Source organism: Tamandua tetradactyla, chromosome 8, assembly GCF_023851605.1.
Source record: "Tamandua tetradactyla isolate mTamTet1 chromosome 8, mTamTet1.pri, whole genome shotgun sequence".
NCBI classification, from domain to species: domain Eukaryota; kingdom Metazoa; phylum Chordata; class Mammalia; order Pilosa; family Myrmecophagidae; genus Tamandua; species Tamandua tetradactyla.
The window spans coordinates 21,504,313-21,523,996 of NC_135334.1; the positions used below are offsets into that span (position 1 = coordinate 21,504,313).

Here is a 19,684-nt window from a genome sequence, read left to right on the forward strand (position 1 = left end):
AAGAGAGTAAATGGCTGGGAAAGTTAGTTGAAGATGTAATCGGTGAAAACTTCCCAACCCTTATCAAAGACAAATACATAGATCAGACACAACAAACTCCAAACGTAATAAATCCAAATAGGCCTACTCCAAGACACATACTACTCAAACTATCAAATACTGAAGGGAAACATAAAGTCCTAAAACTAGCACAAGAAAAGCGATCTCTACATACAAGGGAAAACAGAAGACTGAGTTCAAACTACACAACAGGCACCATGGAAGTGAGAAGGCAATGGTATGATACATATAAGATTCTGAACAAGAAAGGCTTCCAGCCAAGAATTCTTTATGCAGCCAAGCTGTCCTTCAAAATTGAAGGAGAGATTAAAATCTTCAAAGACAAAGACTGAGAGAATTAGTCAACAAGAGACCTGGCCTACAAGAAATACGAAAAGAAAGGCAATACCATTGAACCTTGACCCTAGTCATGCGTGTAACAACCCGGTGTAGCAGCGGTAGCAGCAGTACAGTCGTGGCACCGGGAGCAGTGACCCAGAGGGAACACGACATACTGGCAGACACTGGCTGCGCAGAATGGTGACAAAACGAAAGGTACTAGATTTTGACAGCAACTTTGTACCATGATTGAGTATATGCTAGTCGTTCTTGGTTTAGGAGGTGTTGGAAAGTCTGCTCTGACAGTGCAGTTTGTTCAAGGAATTTTTGTTGAAAAATATGATCTTACACTAGAAGATTCTTATAGAAAGCAAGTTGAAGTAGATGCGTAACAGTATATGCTTGAAATCTTGGGTACAGCAGGAACAGAAGAATTTACAGCAATGAGGGATTTGTATTAGTTTATCTCATCACAGCACAGTACACATTTAATGATTTACAAGATCTGAGAGAACAGATTCTTGGAGTAAAAGACACTGATGATGTTCCAATGATTCTGGATGGTAATAAGTGCGACTTGGAGGATGAAAGAGTTGTAGGAAAGGATCAAAGCCAAAATCTAGCAAGACAATGGAACAACTGTATATTACAATCTTCTGCAAAATCAAATATAAATGTTAATGAGATCTTTTATGACCCCGCACAGCAAATTAATAGAAAAACTCCAGTGCCTGGGGAGGCCCACAGAAAGACATCTCCTCAGCTGCTTTAATATACTAAATGCATTGTAGCTCTGAACCAAATCTGAAGAACTGTTGCCCAATTTATAGTGTCAGCATTCCAACCAACATCTTAAATGGACTTTCCTGTGGTGATACCCTTTAAGAGAGGGATGAAAGCTACCACATCAGTTTGCATATTCTAATCACTTTCCAGTATCACAAGAGAGATTTTTACTATATAATAGTTCTAGAGTATGCAACTGGTAAAACCAGAGGCTACATTCAGTATTACTGCTTAGGAGATATTCTTTACCAATGTGGTATATGTACGAAAATGGTGTACTGTATACTTTAATACAGCCCATAAACTTTGTATTGCAGAGAACAATAACATAAATCTTAAAAGCACCATTAGTTTAGCTTAACAAAACAAAGTTCAAAGAGCTCCTACATAAACCACTCCAGATAACTTTGCTTCTTTGATACTTATAGCTTACTATAATTTTTTTAAGAAATTCAAGGTCATTATCATTGTATTGTACAAAATAAGCTTTTTATTAGCACAGCTATATGGCTTTGATTAATGCAGCTTTATAGCTTTTTTTTAATTTTTGAAAAACCTGTGAAGATCGTGATCTTGTCTTTAAAATATGATAGTCCTTTCAGCAAAATGTCTTAAAGACATTGCCTTTAATATCAGTTGGGAAGGAAATGTCCAGACTTTCCAAATCTCCTATTATATGCTTCCTTTTTTGTTTACACAGAGAATATTTATATCTGCGTGTACAGTGGGTCTACAACAAGAACTGTATATTTTCCAACAATTTTTAATGATTTAACAATTTTTGTCAATCATTTTCAGGCTTCTGCAGCAGAAGAGTCTCACTGTGAATCCCTTGCTTGCTCATGCATAAGTGTATTTGCAATACCAAATATACAGGTTTAGTATTTTTGCCTGTTAATGATTTTTTCACGTGTAACATTTTGGTTGAGAAGTTAAATGGTGGACAAGTACTCTGGATGTGGGAATTTTAAACATGTGTAATTGGTCAGAAGGTCTAATTTGTAGCAACTATTGCTGTTTTACTTAACAATGCCTTGTTCCTTTGTAGGCATTAATGTTTGGGTGTAAAGATTGTATGTCTATCGAACAGGGAGCCACAGTATTTAAATTGACCAACTTAATGGTAATAACCACTTTGAGGTGGCCAAATGTGAAACTAAAAGCCTCAATTACAGTTGTGTAATTTGGTATAACTTAGATCAGTAGGTTCAATAAATTTGGATTGCCATGCAAGGGCTTGCATTAAGAAATAAATAAATAAATTGATGGGCCCCTAGCTAGACTAAAAAGGAAAAAAGAAAGAGGATGCAAATAAAATAAAAAATGAGAAGGGGGTAATTATGATGGATCCTGAAGAAGTTTTTGAAAATCATAAAACATGACTACATCAACGTAATCTACATGAAGACATTTTCCTTACTTCCACAAATAATCGATACCCCTTCCCTATGTCTATACACTTGGGTTGGGTTGTATGATGTGTAAATAAAACTGTTGAAAAATGAACAGAGAGAAACAAGGGAAAATTAAGAGCAAATGCGGAGAAAGAAATGTACCTATTCACTGTCAGTACAGAAACTGAAAGGTGCAGCCCCTCAGAGGGCAGTGTGGTGGTTCCACAGGAGGCTAGGGGTGGGGTTGCTATATGACCCTGAAACCCCATTGCTCAGTGTATACCTGGAGAAACTGAGTGTGGAAACACGAATGGACATTTGTACACTGGTGTTTATGGTAGCAGTGGTCCAATCCAAACTTAAGGGTACGACGACAGAGGACTGGAAGGGAGAAATATGGTATATATATACAATGGACTACTGAGCACCTCAAGAAGGAATGAAGTTGTTAGGCATGTAACTAGATGAATGAACCTTATAGACTGTATGTTGAATTAAATGTCAGGCACAGAAAGACAAATATTATCATGCCTCAATCATATGGACTAACTATAATAATAAAAACTCGGTGAATTAAACTGGAGAGCATGGGTTATCAGGTTGGGGCCTATTGTAAAGGGTCCTGGATTGTAAGCTCTTATAGCAGTCACATATATTCATGAGGTGCAACTGTTCATTCCAAATTGTGAGATACTGAGTTGTTTGTATATAACATGGTCATTCTCAGAAACTCCAGGTATTTATGTGATACATGAGACTCAAAATTAGAGCTGTGAAGCTATGAAAGTCAGCAGTTCTCCATACTTTTATGGGAACATTTAAAAAGTTGAAAAAGTGATCAGACTTCGAGTAGAGATATGAATGAAGCTGATCTGGATAGGACTAAGGTATATCAGAAGACTGGGAAAGGATGATATCCATATTTTAAAACTTCAACTTCTGTGTGAGACTAAAGGGAGATGTTTATTTGGTGAAACATTTATATTTTCAGTAGTGCATGTCCTAATTTAACTTATATGAGTTTAGGTGAACACCATAAGTACATGGAATCTTGAACAGGACATGAGATTCTCTTGGTTATTCAGGTTAGCGTGATGCCCTGATATATCCCACAGTAATCTGGGCAGTGAATAAGAAAGTATTTGCAAAGTTCCCTTCCAGGACTGAGGAGAAAGGAGGAAACATTCAACTTCCCCATTTGGAGAATTTCTGATATTCTTGCAAGCAGTGAGGACAACTAAATCAATAGGCCAAGCCCTTGATCTTGGGGTTTGTCCCTGTGAAATTTATTCCTACAAAGGATAGGCTAAGCCTACTTAAAATCAGGCCTAAGAGTCACCCCCACACAACCTCTCTGCTACTCAGATATGGCCTCTCTCTCTCTAAGCAAACTCAACAGGTGAACTCACTGCCCTCTACTCCTACGTGGAACATGACTCCCAGGGGTATAAATCTCCCTGGCAATGTGGGGGACAGAAATTCCAGAATGAGCCAGGACCCAGCATCAAGGGACTGAGAAAGCCTTCTTGACCAAAAGGGGAAGAGAGAAATGATACAAAATAAAGTTTCAGTTGCTGAGCAATCTCAGAGTCAAGAGGTTAACCTGGAGGTTATTCTTATGCATTATATAGATACTCTTTTTTTAGTTTATGGTGTATTGGAGTGGCTAGAGGGAAGTACCTGAAACTGTTGAGCTATGTTCCGGTAGCCTTGATTATTGAAGATGATCGTATAAAGATATAACTTTTACAATGTGACTGTGCAATTGTGAAAACCTTGTGTCTGATGCTCCTTTTATCCAAGGTATGGACAGATAAGTAACAAATAGGGCTATAAATAAATAAATAAATAATAGGGGAACAAAGGGTAAAATAAATTGGGTAGATAGAAATACCAGTAGTCAATGAAGGAGCATGATATGTATGAGTTTTTTCTTTCTCTTTTTTTTTTTCTGGAATGATGCATATGTTCAAAAAAATGATCATGATGATGAATACACAACTATGTGATGATACTATGAGCCACTGATAGTATACCATGTACAGAACATATGTGTGAAGATTTCTCAATAAAAATATTTTTTAAAAATCATAAGACAATACTAAGAACAACTAGATGCCAACTATGTAGATAACAGGTGAAGTGAACAAATTCCTACAAACACTCGAACTACCTATACATACTCGAAAAGAAATAAAAGATCTCAACAAACCAATCACAAGTAAAGAGATTCAATCAGTCATCAAATATTTTCCCACCAAGAAAGTCCAGGACCATACAGCTTCATAGGGGCAATTTATCAAACATTCCAAAAAGATCTAACACCAAGCCTGCTCAAACTCCTCAAAAAATGTAAGGAAAAAGGAATGCTACTTAACTCACTTTATGAAGGTAAATTCACCCTCATACCAAAACCAGATAAAGACACTATAAGAAAGAAAACTACAGACCAATCTCCCTAATGAGCACAGACACAAAAATTCTAAACAAAATACTAGCAAATTGAGCCCAACGACACATTAAAAGAATTATACATCACCAAGTGGGGTTTACACCAGGAATGCAAGGATAGTTCAACATAAGAGAATCAATCAATGTAATATAGCACAGTAACAAATAGAAAAGGAGAAAATCACGTGACCATATCAACTCATGCTGAAAAAGCATTTGACCACATCCAGCATCCTTTCCTACTAAAAACACTTCAAAAGGCAGGAATCAAAGGAAACTTTTTCAATATCATAAAAGGCATTTATGAAAAACCCACAGCCAGCATCATTTTGATGGGGAGAAACTGAAAGCATTCCCCCTATGATCAGGAACAAGACAAGGATGCCCACTGTTACCACTATTATTCAACATTGTATTAGAAGTGCTGGCTGGAGCAATTATACAGGATAAAGAAATAAAAGGCATTCAAACAGAAAAGGAAGAATTAAAATTTTCATTATTTGTAGATGACATGATCCTATATTTAGAAAACCCTGAAATATCTACTACAGCAAAGCTACCTGAGCTGATAAACAAATCCAGCCAAATAGCAGGATACAAGGTTAATGTACAAAAATCATTAATTTTTCTATACCTATACACAAGTAAGGACCTATCTGAGGTGACAGTTAAGGAAAAAATTTCATTCAAAATAGAGACCAGAACATTTGCTCCTGAAGTTCCAACTGCATCCTTCAGGGATCTAAATGTTTAATAATCTCTCACAGTCACTAAAATCTGACCATCCAAACCTTCAGCAAGACACCAGCCTGGACTTCTTCTACTTAAATATCATTCTGTTTGTTTTAATTTTAGTTTAACTGCTGTCATTTAAATTATGCTACATTTCATGTTCTTACCGAACTTATTTCTACAATTTCTAGGATAGTATTTTACATAGACATATTTGTATAGTATAGATGTTCTGAACAATACTATTTCATCAAATCTTCTGGAACTAAATATTGTCTCACTATTGCGTTTTAGTTGAAAAAAGGTCTAGCAGCTTCGTTTATAGTAGTCTTAGCCTCATGATTGGTTTTTGGTTTTTGTTTTGGAAAACTAAACCCTTAGGAACCGTTGACCTAATAAAATATTATAAATTTACCTTAAAAAAAAAATAGAGACCAGAAGAATCAGGTATCTAGGAATAAGCCTAACCAGGGATGTCAAAGACACTTACACAGAAAATTACCAAAAATTGCTAAAAGAAATAAGTAACCTAAATAGATGGAAAGACAATCAGTGTTCACAGATAGGAAGGATAAATATCATTATGATGTCAATTCTACCCAAACTGAGCTACAGATTCAATGCAATACAAATCAAAATCCCAACAATCTACTCGGAAGACTTAGAAAAGCTGCTTATCAAATTTATATGGAACGGAAAAAGACCCCGAATAGCTAAAGATAGCCTTAAAAAGAAAAGCAAAATGGGAGAATTATCACTTTCAGACTTTAAAGCTTACTATAAAGCCTATGTGGTCAAAACAGCATGGTACTGGCACAAAGACAGAAGGATCAACCAATGGAATCAAATCAAGAGTGCAGAGAGAGACCACTAAATCTTTGGACATTTGATCTTCCATAAGGACCCCAAATCCACTGTACTGGGAAAGAATAGTCCTTTCAACTAATGAGCATGGGAGAATTGGCTGTTAATAACCAAAAGAATGAAAGAAGACCCCTACCATTGACTTTATACAAAAATTAATTCAAAATGCATTAAACACCTAAATGTAAGAGCTAGGACTATAAAGCCTTTATAAGAAACTGCAGGGAAACATCTTCAAGATCTAGTAATAGGAGGTAGCTTCTTAAACTTCATACTCAAAGCACAAGCAACAAAAGAAAAAAGGGAATTCCTTAAGATCAAGAGCTTCTGTGCATCAAACAACTTTGCCAAAAAGGTGAAGAAGTAGCCAACCCAACAGAAGAAAACATTAGGAAACCACATATCGGGTAAGGCTTGAAATTCTTAGTTCATAAAGAAATTACACAGTGCAAGAACAAAAGAATAAAGAACCAATTATGAAAAGGGCAGAGGATATTAACCGACACTTCTCTGAAGAGCAAAAATACAGATGGCTAAAAAGTACATAAGAGGTGCTCAATCGTATCAGCTATAAGGGAAAAGCACATCAAGACAACAATAAGATATCACCTCACACCTATAAGAACGGCTACTATTAAACAAACAGAAAACTATAAATGTTGGAAAGAATGTGGAGAAACTGGAACACTTATTCACTGTTGGTGGGAGTGTATAATGGTGCAGCCACTGTGGAAAGCAGTTTGTGATTCCTCAGAAAACGAAATAGTGAGTTGCCCTATAACCCAGCAATATCAATATTCGGTATATACCCAGGAGAGCTGAGGGTAGTGACACGAACATACATTTGCACACCAATGTTCACAATAGCACTATTCACAATTGCCAAGAGATAGAAACAATCAAAATGCCCACTACAGACAAGTGGATAAATAAAATAAATAAAAACACACAATGGAATATTATGCAGTACTAAGATGAAATGAGGTCCCAAAATATACGACAACATGGATGAACCTTGAGGACATAATCTGAGTGAAATAAGTCATTCACAAAAGGACAGATACTGTGTGATTTCGCTATCAAGACTCTGGTAAAGGTAATCTCAGCAGTTACACTGGAAAATACAGCAGATCTAGAGATACATAAAAACTAGAGCTGGGGGAAAGGCTACCCAAAGAGGTTGAACCTAAATGCAAGAGAATGAACAGATAGAAGCAATGGTAACTAATTAACAGAGTGTGTTAGTTTGTTAAAGCTGCCAGAATGCAATACAACAGAAATGGAATGGCTTTTAAAAAAGGGATTTATCAAGTTGCAAATACAATTCTAAGCCTGTGAAAATGCCCAAATTAAGACAACAACAAGAGGTGAACTTCACTCAAGTAAGGCTGATGCCATTTGGAAGCCCTCTGTAAGTTGGGAAGGCATGGGGCTGGCATCTGCTGCAGTCTTTGGCGTCTGTCTACCTCTGCGAGCTAGGAAGGCACATAGCAACGCCTGCTAGCTTTCTTTCCTGGCTTCTCAGTTTCATAAGGATTCCCCAGAGGTGTTTTCCTTCTGCATCTTCAAAGGTCTCTGTTTGTATGGGCTCTAAGGCTTTTACCAAAATGATTCCCTCTTAAAGGACTCTAGTAAGCAATACCACCTTGAATGGGTGGAGACACATCTCCATGGAAACCACCTAGAAATGGGTAGATTACATGTCCATGGAAGCAATCAAAAAGATTCCACCCACCACACTGAGTGAGGATTAAAGAACCTGGCTTTTCTGGGGTATACAACAGTTTCGAAACTGGCACCCAGGGTTTTATTTCATTGCCATAATGAAGGTGAATATGATTGAAGGGGGATGTATAGTGCCATGTATCCCACTGATTAAATCTATAATTATTTACAAGTTCTCACATGAACTATTTCAAAGGTTAGATAATAGACAAAAAGTCAATAGTAGACGGGTATGGGGGAAGACTAAAAATGCATGCTATGGCCAATAGTTAACAGGAAGATATCAACAATACCAAAGCAATACTGGGGCAACTAATTGGGGTGGGGAGGGGAGTGATAAGGGGTAGTTCTGATTTGTTATTTGGTGACACTGTCAGTTCTTTGTCATTATGGACCAATGAACACTGTCTAAAATTGAGAGTGCCACTGATTGCACAATCAAGTGAGGATACTGTAAAACATGGTTTGTTTATTTGGACATCACCCATGATGCCCAAGAGATGTATGGAACCGAAGCGTACCATGATTGAGAACAGAATGGCAAACTATGACACATTTGTATCATGGAATATAGTGCAGCCACAAGTACGAAGGAAATCGAGAGGCACACAATGAACTGGATAAACCTTGGGGACAATGTGTTGTGCAAAAATAAGCCAGAAACAAAAGAACAAATAATGCTAATGTCTCTTTCAGAAAATACTTATGAGAAAATTGGAGACTAGATCATAAGCCCTTATAGCAGCCACACTTAGTCTGGAGTTGTAAATATATTTCTAGACTCTGAGACACTGAGTTATATGTGTATCAACTGGTATTTCCCAGAACTCTGAATAACTCTGTGACACCTAAGACCCAAAAATGGAGTCCTACAGCCCTGAAAGTTAGCACAGCTATATAAAATAACAGTTAAAGTAAATGAAAAAGAGATCGGGCCTCAACTGGAGTTAAAAATGAAGACAATCTGGCTGGGACTAAGGTAAATCAGAATACAGGGTAAAAGAATATAGTGTATGTACTCTAGGCTTTCACCTACTATATGAGATCAAAGGCAGAGTGGTTTATTATGTCTAGAACCTAAATTTTAGAATACATATACTCTAAATCAACCTGTCTGGATAGCTCATTTAAACAACCCAAACTCCTGGATCCCAGAATGGGAAAAAGGCCTTGTAATTCTGATCATATATGATATAGCTTTCACAATGTGATTGTGTGATTGTGAAAACCTTGTGTCTGATGCGCCTTTTATCTACCTTATCAAGAGATGAGTAAAACATATGGAATAAAAATAATAGGAGGAACAAATGTTAAAGTAAATTTAGATTAAAATGCTAGTGATCAATGAAAGGGAGGGGTAAGGGGTATGGTACATATGAATTTTTTTCTATTGTCTTTTTATTTCTTTTTCTGAATTAATGCAAATGTTCCAAGAAATGATCATGGTGATGAATATGCAACTATGTGATGATATTGTGAATTACTGATTATATATGTAGAATGAATGATCATAAGTTAAGAATGTGTTTGTTGTTATATATTTTTTTTAATTTTAAAAATTAATTTTAAAAATTTAGACTGAAATGCTAGTGATAAATGAAAGGGAGGGGTAAGAGGTATGGTATGTATGAATTTTTTTCTGTTGTCTTTTTTTTTTTTCTGAATTGATGCAAATGTTCTAAGAAATGATCCTGATGATGAATATGCAACTATGTGATGATATTGTAAATTACTGATTATATATGTAGAACGGAATGATCATAAGTTCAGAATGTTTGTGTTTGTTGTTAATTTTTTAAAAAATTAAAAATTTAATAATAATAATAATAATAATAATAATAAAAAAGGCCTATGAAGGGCGGGCGATGATGGTGCAGTGGCAGAGTTCTCACCTGCCATGCCAGAGACCCAGGTTCGATTCCCGGTGCCTGCCCAAGCAAAAAAAAAAACAAACAAAAAGAAAGCCAACGAAGTTCAGGGTTTCTCTCTCAGCTGGAAGGACACCTAGAGCAAAGTCTGCTTGCTAGCTTGCTCTTCCAGCTTCTTGTTTCATGAAGCTCCCAAGGGGGCATTTTCCTTCATCTCCAAAGGTCTCTGGCTCTATGGGCGTTAAAGCTCTTTCCAAAATTCTTCTCTCTTAAATGACTCCAGTAAGCAACCCCACCTTAAATAGGTGGAGACCCATTTCTATGGAAACAATCAAAAAGCTCCCACCAAGCAATACCAAATGAGGATTAAATAATTTGGCTTTTCTGGGGTATACAACAGATTCTAACTGGCACACGTGCTATTTTGATCACTGTGGCTTTGCAGTAAGTTTTCAGGTAGGGAATTTTGAGCCCTCCGACTTCATCTTTCTTTTTCAAGATGGTATTAGTTATTTGGCACCTCTTACCCTTCCATATAAATCTCATGATTGGCTTTCCATTTCTGCAAAGAAAGTTGGAGTTTCAATTGGGATTTCACTGAATCTATAAATTGCTTTAGGTAGGACTGGCATCCTCATGTTATATAGTCTTCCAATCAATGAACACAGAAGGTCCTTTCATTTATTTACGGTTTATTTTATTTCTTTAAGCAATGTTTTGTAGTTTTCTGGGTATACATCCTTTACATTCTTGGTTAGATTTATTACAACCAAGTGATTCTTTATGCTACTGTAAATGGCTTTCTTTCCTTGATTTCTTCTTCTCACTATTCGTTGCTTATGTTTAGAAACACTACCGATCTGGGGTGTTGATTTTGTATCCTACCAATATGCTGAAACCATTTATTAGATCTAGGTGCTTTGTTGTTGATTCTCCAGTATTTTCTGTATATAGAAATCATATCATCTGCAAATAAGGAAAGTTTTATAACTTTCTTTCCAATTTGGATGGCTTTATTTCTTTTTCTTGCGTAACAGCTCTGGCAAGAACTTCCAGTACAATGTTGAACAGTGGTAGCAGTGGGCATCCTTGTCTTGTTCCTGATCTAAGAGGAAAGGGAAAGCTTTCAGTCTTTCATCAAGTAAGAAGTCAACTGTGGGCTTTTCATACATGCTCTTTATCATCTTAGGAAGTTTCCTTCTATTCCTGGTATTCTAAATGCTTTTAACAAGAAAAGGTGCCATATTTTGTCAAATGCCTTTTCTGTATCAACTGAGATGGATCATATGGCTCTCTCCATTCTGTTAATGTGGTGTATTACATTGACTGATTTTCTTATGTTGACCAACCTTACATACCAGGGATAAATTTCACTTTATTGTGGTGTATAATTCTTTAGCTGTTGGGATTTGGTTTGCTAGTATTTTGTTGAGGATTTTTACATCTATGTTTATAGGAGATATTGGTCGGTAGTTTTCTTTTCTTGTGTTATCCTTCTCTGGCATTGGTATGAGGGTGATGGTAGCTTTTGTAGAATGAATTAGGAAGAGTTCCTTCCTCTTCAATTTTTTGGAACAATTTCAAAGTTCATATTAATCCTTCTTGGAATGTTAGGGAGAATACCCCTGTGAAGCCATTGGGTCCTGGGCTTTTCTTAGTTGGGAGGTTTTTGATTACTTATTCAAGCTCTTTACTAGTGATTGGTTTCTTGAGATCACCTATTTCCTCTTGAGTTAATGTAGTTTGTGTGTTTAAGAATTTGTCCATTTCATCCAGTTTATCTAATTTTTTGGCACACAGTTGTTTATAATATCCTCTTAAAGTCCTTTTTATTTCAGCAAAGTCAATAGTGATATCCCCCTTTTCATTTATGACTCATTATTTGTATACTTTTTTTTCTTTGTTAGTCCGGATAAAGGTTTATCAATTTTATTGATCTTTTCAAACAATCAACTTTTGGTTTTGTTTACTCTCTCTATTGTTTTGGTTTGTTTTATATTTCATTTGTCTCCACTCTAGCCTTTGTTATTTCCTTCCTTCTGCTCACTTTGATTTTAGCTTGCTCTCCTTTTTCTAGTTCTTCTAGCTTTACGGTTAGTTCTTTAATTTGAAATCTTTCTTCTTTTTTTAATATAAGCATTTAGAACTATAAATTTCACTCTCATCTCTGCCTTCACTGTGTCCCATAAGTTTTGGTATGTTTTATTTTCAGTTTCATGTGTCTCAAGATATTTCCTAATTTCACTCCTGATTTCCTCTTCAATCCATTGGTTGTTTAATAGTATATTGTTTAATTTCCACATATTTGTGAATTTTTCATTTTTCCCTCTGTTATTAATTCCTGACTTTATTTCCTTTGGGGCTGGAGAATACACACTGACTTCAACACAGAATTTATTGAAACCTGTCTTGTGGCCCAACCTATGGTCTGTTCTAGTTTGCAAGCTACCAGAATGCGATATACCAGAAATGGAATGGCTTTTAAAAGGGGGGAATTTATTAAGTTGCAAGTTTACAATTCCAAGGCCATGAAAATGTCCAAATTAAGGTACCAACAAGAGGTTACCCTCATTCAAGAAAGGCCAATGAAGTTTGGGGTTTATCTCTCAGTTGGAAGGGCACACTGCAAAATCTGAAGCTCCCGTAGGGGCTTTTTCCTTCTTCAATCTCCAAAGGTCTCTGGTAGCATGGGCTCTGGGCTCTGGGCTCTTGTGAATCTTGCGGCTCTGCAGCTTTTTCCAAAATGTTTGCTCTTTTAAAGGACTCCAGTAAACTAATCAAGACCCACCTATAATGGGTGGAGTAAAATCTCTCTTATCAAAGGTTAATATCCACAACTGGGTGTGCCACATCTCCATGGAGATAATCTAATCAAGTTTCCAGCCTACAGTGCTGAATTGGAATAAAAGAAACAGCTGCCTCCGCAAGATGGATGAGGATTAAAACTTGACTTTTCTAGGGTATATAATCCTTTCAGACCTGAAAGGATTTCAGGTCTACCCTGAAAAATGATCCATATGACTTACCCAATTGTGGATATTAATTTCTTCCAGTTTACTGGAATTCTTTAAAAAAAGAAAACATTTTAGAGAAAGCATGAGAGAGACATGAGACCCATGAGAGCCCATGCAAGAAAATTTTGGAGACAGAGAGGGGAAACATCCCTGGGGGAGCTTCAGAAACAAGAAGCCTGGAGAGAAAGCTAGCAGATGTCGCCATGTTTGTCATGTGTCCTTCCATTGAGAGGGAAACCCTGAACTTCATCAGCCTTTCTTGAGTGAAGGAAACCTCTCGTTGGTGTCTTAATTTGGACATTTTTATAGACTTACTTTAATTGGGGCATTTTCACAGACTTTATACTGTAAACTTGCAACTTAACTAATTCCCCTTATAAAAACCATTCCATTTCTGGTATATTGCATTCCAGCAGCTGGCAAACTAGAACATACAAAACTCAAAAAGAATATGTATTCTCTTTTCACTGTGTACAGTGCTCTATATATTAACATCCTACTTTTATTTCACATTTTAAAACAGCCATTTTCCTGGGTCATCAAAAATTCATAAACCTTTTTGAGACATCTAAATGACTGCATTTCATGGATATGCCATGGGGTATCTAAATCATCCTCCCTACTTTGTTTATTAAACATTTGTTGTTTTCAAATCTTTACTATTACAAGTACCACTGAAATGAACATTTTTGAGCATTTTATTTTTCTAAATATTAGATTATATCCTTAGGACAGATCATCCAGAACTGGGATCATAAAGGTCTACCTAAACAACTACAAAATTCCCATTTAATGACTAATCATCAAGTCTTCAAATGATAAAGCAATATGAAAGGCTAAAAACTAGATATTTCATTCTCTGTATACCATTACCTTGAACTCTTAAAAAAAAAGCACTATAAGTCTAACAAATAAAGACAAAATAACTCAACAAAAATATGAATATTTGAACAGTGTTTTAGGAACGCTGCTCATCCTATCAAGTGTTTCAAGCCAAAAGAGAACAACACAGCCAAGAAAAAATTCCATTTCAGAAGACAAGTATATTCTAAATGCATCAGAGTTAAGAATTCATATTAATAAAACTCTTTTGTAAGTCAGTTGTTTATAAATCAGAATAAACTTTATAGTAAAAATATTAAAATGGTAGCTTCCTAGGTTAGCCCAAGCAGGAAGGGAGTTGAGACTGACATCAAGACTAAGACATCAAGATCCAGCATAAGCTACAAGAGGCAGTATGACTGAAGGGTCTGGGTTTGTTTTTTGTACTTTTATTTTCAGAGAAAATTGAACAAATTTTATATTTAGAAATAACCTGAGGAAAAAAAGATAAATGACAAATTCAGGTTTCTGGTTGAGTGGTGAGACAGTACGAAATGGGATTTAAAACACTGGTAGAACATTTAAACACCAGTCAAAGAGACGGGATACCTTCTTCCTCTAAAACAGGAAGAAAGAGAGTAAAGGCAGGTTCAAACAGAGGCAAATGTGTAGGGATAGAAATAATACATTAAAGGAAGTTGTACTTGATGTTTTATTATTTTTTCCAATGCATTTATTCCACAAATATATGTCAGACAAGAAAAGGGAGAAAAGGGAAAAGACAACTTCCCTGAATCTGAGAGCAATCAGGCAATAAACACAACAAAAAAAGAAACTCACAAGAAAAATACCAGGTTTTATGCAGAATTACAACAGGGTAATATAATAAGAAAATGCTGGGTAGTTGCTTTAGAATATTGGATAAGAAAAGCTTCTCTGAGGTGATATTTAGGCTAAGATTTAAAATTACAGGAAGGAGCCAGCCATGCAGAAATCAGTAGAAGATCATCCCAAACAGAAGGAAACAATCCAAGAGCTATAAAACAGGAACAGGTTTCGATTTGTTTGAGAAATAGAAAGATCATTGAGACTAATGGGTAGAGAGGAAGGTGAAGAATGGGATTAAGAGAGATTTGTGTAAAGAATTACTGATTGTATATGTAGAATGGAATGATTTCTAAATGTTTTGTTAGTTAATTTTTTTAATTAATAAAAAAAAATTTTTAAAAAAAAGAGAGATTTGTGGGGCAGGCAGGAAATTAAGGAGACATTATGACAAAGTCTAAAATATAAACTCTTAAATTTTTAAATAAGATTTTTAAAAAGGACCAAATAATGTTTTAACACATTCTGATTATATCAAATAGTCATATTAAAAGGTCCTTGTTCAACCATTTACAATGGGTAAATCCCTTAATCTCTGTAAAATAGTTAATACGAACCACATTAAGTTTATGAAAGGCTTGCTTGTATTTATGAAATTGGCCTTACTTTCCAACAAAATAGGCACTGAATAAGTATTAGTTCCCCTCCCCACTTCCATATAACGTGAACAGGTTTATCAGCATGGCACACAGGAAGTATCTATTAAAGATAAAATGGTAAACCTCATACCACTCTTTAATGGATTATAGCTGATACCATTCCTACCAGGCCACAAAAGTTACCTCCCCAATCCTGCATGATCTAATTGGAAACCAAGAAATAAACAAAACGACAGGAAGAAGTGAGCAAGAGAAAAGGTAGCAAACAACATAAGAGTAGGATGACCAATAATCTGCCAAAGCTACAACAGCCACTTCTTCAAAAGCCCAAACCAAGTAGAGCACCCAATGTAAATATTTACATTCATATCCAGGACCAACCACACTAATCCCTACAGAAAGGTAAATGTATTAACATCATAGAGCTGAGACTAAAATGTAGTACTTGCCTAATATCTCTGGAAAAAAGGAATATTCCCCTTAAAAAAAAAAAAAGCTAAAACTGCTCTGATCTGACATACAATGCCCAACCTATATCAGATAATAAATAAATGCTGTTAAAAAGAATGAATTGAAAAAAAATATATAAATCATTCTCATAACATAGGTTTCAGAACATCACAACAATGTGTTTTTAAAATTTCCAAAACACTTAATTCACATTTTCAAATTAGTACCTTGCGCCTTCCACAAATGTTATTTGTCCTCCTTAAAATGTAAACTTTTTCAAGATGAATCATCATCATACGACCAGGAAATCAGCATGCCACTAATAACTCTTTTAACTATGGAACACTGACATTGGCCCTAAAGAAAATTTAGAGGTCTACTCTTTTAATATTAATATCTTTCAAAAAGACAAAAAAAAAATTCCCTATTTACAACACCTAGAATAATGTTCCAAAAAGATCTGTGTGAATAGTGCAAGTCAATAGTTTACAAAAGTGAATTTTAAACTGGCCGTCTCAGTTACCCTCTAAAGCAAAAATGTGCACTCTCAGCTTAAAACACATTCACCAAAAGAAAAATTAAAAGATAAATATTTTCCTGCTTAGTCTGTCCTCCATTTAGCCAATTTTAATTTGCTTTCCAAGACTTACAGTAGCAAAAATGGCTGCCTTTTGTTTACTTCTGCCTGTACATTTACAGCATCACTCAGAACAGTGTCAAAAAGAAACATGATTAGCTCCGGAAACCAAGAGTATTCTCACACAGCTGCCATACACTCCATTCATAATACTTTCTCACTGGCCTAGCTCCTCCCTTTGCTTCTGCCAACATATGCAATAGAAAAAGTTTGGAAAGTGTATGATTACAGTAAAGAAGGCTAAAACTATGCTTCAAATTTACATAATTTTTAAAAAGAGAAAAGAAGCTATGGAGAATAATGTTTGAGCCTAATTCTGTTCCGAATACAGAATCTTTTCTAACACTAAGGTATTCACATTTATAATTAGGCAGAAAACTATAAACATATAGGGCTATGAATGACGAAGTATTTTTATCTCTGCAGATCTCAACTTGCTCATGGTTTCATTTCAAACATTTTCATCTGTTTAAACGAGTAAAATAAGTGATACACATAAAATAGCATGTAAACTTGAATTAGTTTTAAAAGAATCAATATTGCTCAAGAGAAGAGGCAGTATGAAAGAAGAAAAAAAGGAGCCCAGAGCCCTGACATTAACTAACAATAACTGACACTAACTGGCTGGGCAACTTTAAGCAAGCTATTTACCTCTCTGAACCTCAATTTCTAACTCTATAAAATGCAGGCATCAAATTGATTAATATCTAATCAAGTTTTGGAAACTCCATTATTTCTGAAACTTGAAGAGGTTTAACAGTTTTACAAGTGTAAATATACAGTGAAGCTTTTAAACTAAAACAGCTCACAACTGTTTTCCAAACACAAATCTGAAACCTATATCTTTTTTTTTTTTTTTGCATGGGCAGGCACTGGGAATCGAAACCAGGTCTCTGGCATGGAAGGCAAGAAATCTGCCACTGAGCCATCATTGCACTGCCCTGAAACCTACATGTTTTTAAAAAGAAATATCATCACCCAAATAATGGTCCCAAGAAAAATAGGCCTCTTCATTTAATTGCTATTCTACATTACTGATTTATTAGAACTTCATTCAAGGACTTGAACCATAATTACTACATTTATACTTTTCAAATACTTACCCAATAGCATTTATTAAAAACACTGTGCCAATTATAACTAATTAAGAAACTCATTACTTTCCTCTATCACATTAATTTCAGAAAAAAATACATCCAACAATATTTTCAATGTCACACTTAAATAAAAACATAGCAAGCTCCAGAACAACTACTGAGGTGTATGACTTTACATTCTGTAAGTCAAGGCAACGGGGGATGGAGGGGGTCTTAACTGTACCTTTTTGCCAAGCTTATGGAAAAATGATACATGAAAATCATAATATAGGTGATAAGTTTCAACTCTCTTATTCAACAAATGCTAGTACAAGAACAAAGTTTTAATGTATAAAATTAAATAACTGAAATGTTTTGACAGCCTGACAATGCATTACTATATATGAATTCTATTTCTAAAAGGAGAAAAATAATGATCTACCTGGACTTACCTGTGCAACATTAAACTAAATATTAAACATATCCTAGAGATGAAATGATATTCGTATCACTCTGGGACATCATACCTTAATTAAGATACAACTGTGGCCTACTGCAGAGGCATCTGCTTGGTCTAAAAGTCCCTCCCAAAGTAATGGTTTGCCTAATGATTTCCACAAAAGACTCCCAGACCCCTCTATATGCCCCGTCATCTTTTATACCCCAGCCCCTGGCCTACAGTTTATGTTCAATAAAAGTGTAACCTGGCATATAGTTTATGTTTAATAAAAATTTGACTGTGGGAATTGCCAACATTATTTTTTACCTAAGCTCACTAACAATCAGCTGCCATATTTAAATTAACAAACTACAAAAGGATTTTTGGTTGAAGTAAGCTTTTCTGGAGAGTAATGTGGTGATATATTTTTAAGAAACTTTTATGTATGATTTCTTCAGCCTATAATTTCATTTCTAGGAGTTTATTCTAAAGAAATGTTTAGAGTGCTTGCTTCGGCAGCACATATACTAAAATTGGAACGATACAAAGATTAGCATGGTCCCTGTGCAAGGATGACACGCAAATTCGTGAAGCCCTTCATATTTTTAAGAAATTTACTTTGTGCATGTATCTTTTGCAAATTTGTCTCAAGGTAATTGCAAAAAAGGTAAACAGCTCCTTCATAAAGCTGTAGAATGTGGAGCAGTAAGTACCACTCGAAATGCTGGGAATTGCCATACAAAATTTAAACCTCCAGAAAAAGCAGAAACTTTCAGAGGAAAAAAAGAAGAGTTTATCAGCATCTACAATATTTCCTGCCCAAGAATCATTCTCCAGTTCACTTGGACACTTACAGAATAGAAATATTAGTTGTGATTCCAGAGGACTGCCTAATAAAGCCAGGTTTCTGTATGGAGAGAACACCCCCCCACCCCACCCCCACCTCAAGATGCAGAAATAGGTCTTCTGAATACCTTAAAAACAAACAAACAAATTTAAATTGTCATATCCATTTGGAAGAGTTCCAGTTAACTTTCTAATTAGCCCAGATTATCATGTGGAAGACAGACGGTTCTGGTGTACCCAATTTTACAAAAAGACAGACCTCTGGATCAGAATGCTGAGATTTCAGTGTGCCTGGATCTAAATCAAGTGGAAATTATTCCTGTGAATTGAGAAATCTAAAGGCTATGCAAAATATTCATTCTAAGGTACCTCTGCTGTCAGATGAGAAGTCATGAGTTTTTACCAATTCAGTGACCCTGAAGAATAAAACTGATTCAAGTCTTCCAACTAAATCAGAAGAAATTAAAGGGCATGAAGAGCCAAAGGTTCTAGAAAGTGACCAGAAACGATGGCAATCTGAGAGAAAGTCAGAATGTATATAACAAATCCTGTTGCATCTTCAAACCAGTGACAGATTTCAGAGGTAACTCGAAAGGGTGATACAGAGCAGAAACACTTTTGAGCTACTGGCCTTTTCAGTTTCAAAGTAGTCACCACCAATATCAGCATCTAAATGGACTCATCCAAAATCTATTTGTAAGACAACAAAGCAATACCT

At 35.6% G+C, this 19,684-nt stretch overlaps 2 protein-coding genes, 1 non-coding gene and 1 pseudogene across 4 annotated transcripts in view; 3 read left to right on the plus strand and 1 right to left on the minus strand.

Annotated features, from left to right (window-relative positions):
* Positions 1 to 19,684, minus strand: part of CBL (Cbl proto-oncogene) — a 179,965-nt gene that overhangs the window by 145,158 nt on the left and 15,123 nt on the right. The gene's annotated exons all lie outside the window — the stretch shown is intronic.
* LOC143644123 (ras-related protein Rap-1b-like) lies at positions 624 to 1,150 on the plus strand. The gene is made up of 2 exons (XM_077112669.1): positions 624 to 766; positions 799 to 1,150. Exons 1-2 carry the CDS (start codon positions 624 to 626, stop codon positions 1,148 to 1,150), a joined length of 495 nt encoding a protein of 164 aa, XP_076968784.1.
* On the plus strand, positions 15,800 to 19,588 carry LOC143643833 (dual specificity protein kinase TTK pseudogene; annotated as a pseudogene).
* On the plus strand, positions 18,624 to 18,727 carry LOC143645334 (U6 spliceosomal RNA). Its single transcript, XR_013157057.1, has one exon. It is a non-coding gene; the product is annotated as a U6 spliceosomal RNA (small nuclear RNA).

Excerpts from the sequence above, each read along its gene's own strand:
- LOC143644123 (XM_077112669.1), top strand. The coding sequence starts at position 624 with ATGATTGAGTATATGCTAGTCGTTCTTGGTTTAGGAGGTGTTGGAAAG. Across the intron at positions 767-798 it reads AAGCAAGTTGAAGTAGATGC|CAGGAACAGAAGAATTTACA; the intron begins GTAACAGTATAT and ends TCTTGGGTACAG.